Source organism: Dysidea avara, chromosome 8 (genome assembly GCF_963678975.1).
Source record: "Dysidea avara chromosome 8, odDysAvar1.4, whole genome shotgun sequence".
NCBI classification, from domain to species: domain Eukaryota; kingdom Metazoa; phylum Porifera; class Demospongiae; order Dictyoceratida; family Dysideidae; genus Dysidea; species Dysidea avara.
This window is the reverse complement of record NC_089279.1, coordinates 20738380-20746630: the sequence shown is the minus strand read 5'-3', so window position 1 is coordinate 20746630 and position 8251 is coordinate 20738380. Positions and strand designations below refer to the sequence as shown.

General features: G+C 36.9%; 1 protein-coding gene across 1 annotated transcript; it reads right to left on the bottom strand.

Moving 5' to 3' along the window:
• Nucleotides 1–380: 380 nt before the first annotated feature.
• LOC136264843 (myosin-13-like) lies at nucleotides 381–4225 on the bottom strand. Its single transcript, XM_066059604.1, has 2 exons — nucleotides 1814–4225; nucleotides 381–459 (listed from the first exon to the last, which is right to left on the bottom strand). The coding sequence occupies exons 1-2, from the start codon at nucleotides 4223–4225 to the stop codon at nucleotides 415–417; spliced, it is 2457 nt and encodes an 818-aa protein (XP_065915676.1). The 3' UTR covers nucleotides 381–414.
• Between the last annotated feature and the right edge of the window lie 4026 nt (nucleotides 4226–8251).

Below are 8251 nucleotides of genomic sequence, written 5' to 3'. Positions count from 1 at the left end.
CATGGCACCATTGCTCATTTCCAATCCACTACTTTAGTCCTTCGTGACTATCCTTGAAATGTTAATAATCCATACAAGTAGTTATAATTTGTTCAGCAGCGAGAAGTGTTTGCAATAAATTGTCTTCGCATAGAGTAGTACCATGCAGAGTATACAGTAATAGCACAAGCATCAGCCTGCGATAAGTACACTCACTCCGCAAAGGTATATATATTAATAACTGTTCTTAACTTGTTGATACTTCACACTAATAATTATTATTGTTTAGCATTAAACAAAAATTATTTATTTATCCCTTTAGTACAATGCAAAATTAATGTCTGAGTCTTTAATATAATACACATGTACAGAGCACGTAGGATAGAAATATACTAATTGTTGTGCATTACAATTGTGGTCCTAATTGTTCAATGGTTACTGCATTGGGCTGCTCACCTGGAGGTCCATGGTACAGATCCACTGTGGGGAACATTCAAAAAAAATTTTTTTTTTAACTTCAATTTTATGTATTTAAATAGCACATAAAATACTACTCCATCAGTGCCTAGCTGATGGACCAGAGTGGTTGAAGGAGACCGCTTGGGAAACCCTGCGGGTGGTGCTGGCATCAGGGGTTCGATCCCCGGACTAGGAGCAGCCAGTTTCCTCCCTTATCCTAACAGCTTTCTTCTGGTAGGTTAGCTAGGCCAAGTCACTAGCAAAGCCGATGACCAAGTCCGCGTGTGGGCCATGTGGTGCTCCACTGGCTGTCCCCTGTATCTATGACCAAGTCCGTGTGTAGTTGGGGGGCAATCAGGATTGGGCCAACTTCCCAATGTGAAATGGCACCCATTAGTGACATTTACTTTTTACTTTACATTTACTTGACTTTTTGGTAGCACCTTTTGTTTAATTATTTTTTACACTGTTTGGTAGCACCTTTTTGTATTATTAACAGTTTCAGGACCTTTTGGTAGCACCTTTTGTTTAATTATTATTATTTTTAACACTCTCTCGACTTTTTGGTAGCACCTTTTGTTTATTATTTTTTACACTCTCTGGAGTTGATGGTAGCACCTTTTTGTTTAATTACCTTTTATTAACAGTTTCAGGACCTTTTGGTAGCACCTTTTTGTTTAATTACCTTTTTTACCAGTTTCAGGACCATTTTGTAGCACCTTTTTGTTTAATTATTATTTTTAACACTCTGGACTTTTTGGTAGCACCTTTGGTTTAATTACCTTTTATTAACAGTTTCAGGGCCTTTTTGTAGCACCTTTTTGTTTAATTATTATTTTTTACACTCTCTGGACTTTTTGGTAGCATCTTTTGCTTAATTACCTTTTATTAACAGTTTCAGGACCTTTTGGTAGCACGTTTTTGTTTAATTATTATTTTTACACTCTGGACTTTTTGCTAGAACCTTTTCTTTAATTAATGTTATTTTATACACTCTCTGGACATTTTGGTAGCACCTTTTTGTTTAATTACCTTTTATTAACAGTTTCAGGGCCTTTTGGTAGCACCTTTTTGTTTAATTACCGTTTTTTAACAGTTTCAGGAACTTTTTGTAGCACCTTTTTGTTTAATTATTATTTTTTACACTCTCTGGAGTTTATGGTAGCACCTTTTTGTTTAATTACCTTTTATTAACAGTTTCAGGACCTTTTGGTAGCACCTTTTGTTTAATTACCTTTTTTTTAACAGTTTCAGGACCTTTTTGTAGCACCTTTTTGTTTAATTATTATTTTTTACACTCTGGAGTTTATGGTAGCACCTTTTTGTTTGGTACAATCACAGGTAGCACCTTTGGTAGCACCTTTTGTTTAATTACCTTTTTGTTTGGTACAATCTCATCTGGTACAATCACAGCAGAGTCTAATTCCAGTCCAGTCTCAGTACTGAAACTCTTACTAGTCTCTAGTAACACAGGTTGGTCACTCAGTACATTCTCTACCTGTACCCTAGCCAAAGCTGTCTGCTGCGGAAGACATCGAGTAACTTGGACAAGTTTGACTCTTACCATTGGAACAACTACTGACGATTGACGGTCTGTGCTCTGTGCCTTATGACCTCCTCTCCACACTTCCACATTGGGATGATATTGAACAATGCCGAGTTGCCGGCATACAACTTCGGAGAGTAACAACTGGTCTTTGGCATCCATCTTAATGTATACTGGAGTAGTCATGTCCTTGCCCTGAAATGAAATTTTCAGATCCATCTTACCATCAAGAGTAAAAACTTTGCCATCATAGTTACGTGGAACTGTGTCAGGCTTGTGAAAGTTCCTCTTCTTAAGTCTGGCCTTTGTAGCCACTAACTTGAATAATCTGCCACCGATTATAGTAATGTCTGCTCCAGTGTCAACTACACCATACATGGGTACACCTTGTATTGTTACCTTGACACACCGTGGACCTGTACCAACATGTATTGCATTTACACTGTCTGAGTCACTAGAAGAGTCTGATTCAAGTAAGTCAGTAACTTCTACCTGGGAAGTAGTAGTAGTTGGTTCATGTGCACCAACCTGCCACAAATGTGAATTCTTGTTAGAATCAGAATTCTTCCGGCCAGACTGTCCACTACTCTCTGACTTCGGTGCCTTGCAGTTCTTGGCAAGGTGACCGACTTTACCACAATTATAACACTTAGGAGAGTAGTCATGAGTTTGCTGTACTCCTTTACTCTTCTGTGTACCTGCTTGCTGAGTCTGCTTCTTGTCATAGATTTGCCTATGTGAAGCTCTCTCATTCTGAATACCTTTCTTCTGTTGTGAACTAAGGTAAGTATTGTCCCCTCTCTGGTATTGATACCTTCTGCTTAGTTCAGCTAGCCGTTTCTCTTCATTCTTGGCTGCAAGACATAGACTCTTGTAGTCTAGGGCTCCGGATACTGCTGGGCTCTCCATTAACTTAAGTAGCAAGCCTTCCTGCATTTGACCATGTAGCAGTGCTTCCCTACTTTCTGTTGCCATCATTCCCTTGCCATGTGCAATACGAAAAGTACGTTCCAGCCGTCTTATAAACTCACTGACAGTTTCTGTTGTGCCTTGACGCAAGTGCCGAAACTCTTGGGCTGCCATGGTACGATTTCCATGTTCTAGTCTGCTCTGTAGGACCTTTGCTGCCTCTTTCCAGCCTACTTTGTCACTGTCCTCTAGCAAATTCCACTCTTGAAGAGCTTGACCCTTGAGATGCCCTGCCAACTGAATTAAAGTTTCTTCTGAAGTCCATCCATTCCAATTCGACGCTCGCTGTAAGGAGGGTAGCCATTCATCTAAAGTTACCTCGGGGTTTTCCCCAGTGAAGTACTCGATGGGCGGTGCCTTGCCACGTCGCCCTCTATTGACATCATGTAATTGGGTATTCGATTGCGCAGTGGAAGTTCTACTGGGGCAGTGGTCGTGGCCACTCACTCTCTCATCAGTAGGTCCCCTTTCCTCGTGCCTCTTATCTCCACAGGTAAGTTCTTCTACCACGGAACGCAGTCGAGCGATTTCCAACTCCTTCTCTACCACTTCTGATTCATGGGCGAGTAACTGTTCGCACTTCTGTATCCACAGACGCTTCGACTTACTTGACTCCGCCTTAAGCGCGTCTTCTAAATTCCTCACTTGAGAATTAGGCGCTTGTAATTCAGAAAGTTTTAATTGTATTCTTTCGTTAGTTTCTTTAACTTGGTCCAGTTGTTCAACTAACTTGTCTATAAGCGTGGACTGTTGGCAAAGTTTCTCTTCGAGTTGTTCATTGGTTCGACGCGCTTCGCGCAGTGCACTGCGTAACTCGAGCGCGTCGTCTCCATTATTAACTGGAGACAGAGTGTGGTGTGTGGAACATGAAAATACATTATTATCAATGAATGATTCATGGCAAGAAGAAATAACGCTTACTGGTGAAAGTGGGCGGGAACCTGACTTTCCAGATTCTCGGATAACTCCGGACTCGTCAACTAAAAATATTCTGCTGCCATTCTTGCCTTCGTCGTCCAGCTGAACAATGACTTGCACGTTCCTGGGCTCGTGTCCCAACTCTAACAGTCTTCCTTCAATTAGTTGGCGGGTTTCTGTCACCGAAGCTCCACTCGGTAAGTCCAGTAGTGTAGCTAATTCAAATATTTGGTCAGCAACTATCCTCTTAGAGTTCAAGGGATAAGTTTTCCCTGTCGGAAACATGGTTCCAACGTCCTCCACTATTTCCGCAGCTCCTGAGTGCGGTTCGGAGTAGTTGCCTCCCTCGGCCATAGCCAAATTAGCTCGCAAATTAGACTTTCTTTGAGTTACCACGTTAAAATTAGCTCAGGGCTCGGTAGGACCTCCAATGTTGCAGCGTGGGCTGCTATTAACGGCACTTGTCAACAGAGCAATAACGGCACAACCAACTTTATTTCGTGTCTAAGTGGTAACCAACGAATATACACGCATGCGTACAATAAAGTGATATGATTGGCTACAGTTCATGTCAGTTATAAATATCCTGAGTTAGTATATGTCAGTGTTACATAGGTATAATATTATTGAGCCTTATTACAGTAGCAACTTTTATTTAATTATTATTATTTTTTACACTCTGGAGTTTATGGTAGCACCTTTTTGTTTAACTACCCTTTATTAACAGTAACAGCACCTTTTGGTAGCACCTTTTTGTTTAATAACCATTTTTTAACAGTTTCAGGACCTTTCTGTAGCACCTTTTTGTTTAATTATTATTTTTTACACTCTCTGGACTTTTTGGTAGCACCTTTTGTTTAATTACCTTTTATTAACAGTTTCAGGACCTTTTGGTAGCACGATTTTGTTTAAATATTTTTTACACTCTCTGGACTTTTTGCTAGCATCTTTTGTTTAATTATTATTATTTTTTACACTCTGGACTTTTTGGTAGCACCTTTATGTTTAATTACCTATTATTAACAGTTTCAGGACCTTTTGGTAGCACCTTTTGTTTAATTATTATTTTTTGCACTCCCTTGACTTTTTGCTAGCACCTTTTGTTTAATTATTATTATTTTTTACACTCTGGACTTTTTGGTAGCACCTTTATGTTTAATTACCTATTATTAACTGTTTCAGGACCTTTTGGTAGCACCTTTTGTTTAATTATTATAATTTTTTACACTCTCTCGACTTTTTGGTAGCACCTTTTTGTTTAATTATTATTATTTTTACGCTCTCTGGAGTTTATGGTAGCACCTTTTTGTTTAATTACCTTTTATTAACAGTTTCAGGACCTTTTGGTAGCACCTTTTTGTTTAATAACCTTTTTTAACAGTTTCAGGACCTTTTTGTAGCACCTTTTTGTTTAATTATTATTTTTTACACTTTCTGGACTTTTTGGTAGCACCTTTTGTTTAATAACCTTTTTTTAACAGTTTCAGGACCTTTTTGTAGCACCTTTTTGTTTAATTATTATTTTTTACACTTTCTGGACTTTTTGGTAGCACCTTTTGTTTAATTACCTTTTATTAACAGTTTCAGGACCTTTTGGTAGCACGATTTTGTTTAAATATTTTTTACACTCTCTGGAGTTTATTGTAGCACCTTTTTGTTTAATTACCTTTTTTAACAGTTTCAGGACCTTTTTGTAGCACCTTTCTGTTTAATTATTATTTTTTTACACTCTCTGGACTTTTTGGTAGAACCTTTTGTTTAATTACCTTTATTAACAGTTTCAGGAACTTTTTGTAGTACCTTTTTGTTTAATTATTATTGTAGCACCTTTTATTTAATTATTAATATTTTTTTACACTCTGGAGTTTATTGTAGCACCTTTTTGTTTAATTACCCTTTATTAACAGTAACAGGACCTTTTGGTAGCATCTTTTGTTTAATAACCATTTTTTAACAGTTTCAGGACCTTTTTGTAGCACCTTTTTGTTTAATTATTATTTTTTACACTGTCTGGACTTTTTGGTAGCACCTTTTGTTTAATTACCTTTTATTAACAGTTTCAGGACCTTTACACTCTCTGGACTTTTTGCTAGCACCTTTTCTTTAATTATTATTATTTTATACACTCTGGACTTTTTGGTAGCACCTTTTTGTTTAATTACCTTTTATTAACAGTTTCAGGGCCTTTTGGTAGCACCTTTTTGTTTAATTACCTTCTGTTAACAGTTTCAGGACCTTTTTGTAGTACCTTTTTGTTTAATTATTATTTTTTACACTCTCTGGACTTTTTGCTAGCACCTTTTGTTTAATTATTATTTTTTACACTCTCAGGACTTTTTGATAGCAGCTTTATGTTTAATTACCTTTCATTATCAGTTTCAGTACTTTTTGGTAGCACCTTCTTGTTTAGTTATTGTTTGTTTACAGAAATTGTAAATAAGAATGTGGTATATAGCTATAATGAAAGAATGATACAGCAAGCTAGTGTTCTACTGTTCCATGGCACCATTGCTCATTTCCAATCCACTACTTTAGTCCTTCGTGACTATCCTTGAAATGTTAATAGTCCATACAAGTAGTTATAATTTGTTCAGCAGCGAGAAGTGTTTGCAATAAATTGTCTTCGCATAGAGTAGTACCATGCAGAGTATACAGTAATAGCACAAGCATCAGCCTGCGATAAGTACACTCACTCCGCAAAGGTATATATATTAATAACTGTTCTTAACTTGTTGATACTTCACACTAATAATTATTATTGTTTAGCATTAAACAAAAATTATTTATTTATCCCTTTAGTACAATGCAAAATTAATGTCTGAGTCTTTAATATAATACACATGTACAGAGCACGTAGGATAGAAATATACTAATTGTTGTGCATTACAATTGTGGTCCTAATTGTTCAATGGTTACTGCATTGGGCTGCTCACCTGGAGGTCCATGGTACAGATCCACTGTGGGGAACATTCAAAAAAAATTTTTTTTTTAACTTCAATTTTATGTATTTAAATAGCACATAAAATACTACTCCATCAGTGCCTAGCTGATGGACCAGAGTGGTTGAAGGAGACCGCTTGGGAAACCCTGCGGGTGGTGCTGGCATCAGGGGTTCGATCCCCGGACTAGGAGCAGCCAGTTTCCTCCCTTATCCTAACAGCTTTCTTCTGGTAGGTTAGCTAGGCCAAGTCACTAGCAAAGCCGATGACCAAGTCCGCGTGTGGGCCATGTGGTGCTCCACTGGCTGTCCCCTGTATCTATGACCAAGTCCGTGTGTAGTTGGGGGGCAATCAGGATTGGGCCAACTTCCCAATGTGAAATGGCACCCATTAGTGACATTTACTTTTTACTTTACATTTACTTGACTTTTTGGTAGCACCTTTTGTTTAATTATTTTTTACACTGTTTGGTAGCACCTTTTTGTTTAATTACCTATTATTAACAGTTTCAGGACCTTTTGGTAGCACCTTTTGTTTAATTATTATTATTTTTAACACTCTCTCGACTTTTTGGTAGCACCTTTTGTTTATTATTTTTTACACTCTCTGGAGTTGATGGTAGCACCTTTTTGTTTAATTACCTTTTATTAACAGTTTCAGGACCTTTTGGTAGCACCTTTTTGTTTAATTACCTTTTTTACCAGTTTCAGGACCATTTTGTAGCACCTTTTTGTTTAATTATTATTTTTAACACTCTGGACTTTTTGGTAGCACCTTTGGTTTAATTACCTTTTATTAACAGTTTCAGGGCCTTTTTGTAGCACCTTTTTGTTTAATTATTATTTTTTACACTCTCTGGACTTTTTGGTAGCATCTTTTGCTTAATTACCTTTTATTAACAGTTTCAGGACCTTTTGGTAGCACGTTTTTGTTTAATTATTATTTTTACACTCTGGACTTTTTGCTAGAACCTTTTCTTTAATTAATGTTATTTTATACACTCTCTGGACATTTTGGTAGCACCTTTTTGTTTAATTACCTTTTATTAACAGTTTCAGGGCCTTTTGGTAGCACCTTTTGTTTAATTACCGTTTTTTAACAGTTTCAGGAACTTTTTGTAGCACCTTTTTGTTTAATTATTATTGTAGCAACTTTTATTTAATTATTATTATTTTTTACACTCTGGAGTTTATGGTAGCACCTTTTTGTTTAACTACCCTTTATTAACAGTAACAGCACCTTTTGGTAGCACCTTTTTGTTTAATAACCATTTTTTAACAGTTTCAGGACCTTTCTGTAGCACCTTTTTGTTTAATTATTATTTTTTACACTCTCTGGACTTTTTGGTAGCACCTTTTGTTTAATTACCTTTTATTAACAGTTTCAGGACCTTTTGGTAGCACGATTTTGTTTAAATATTTTTTACACTCTCTGGACTTTT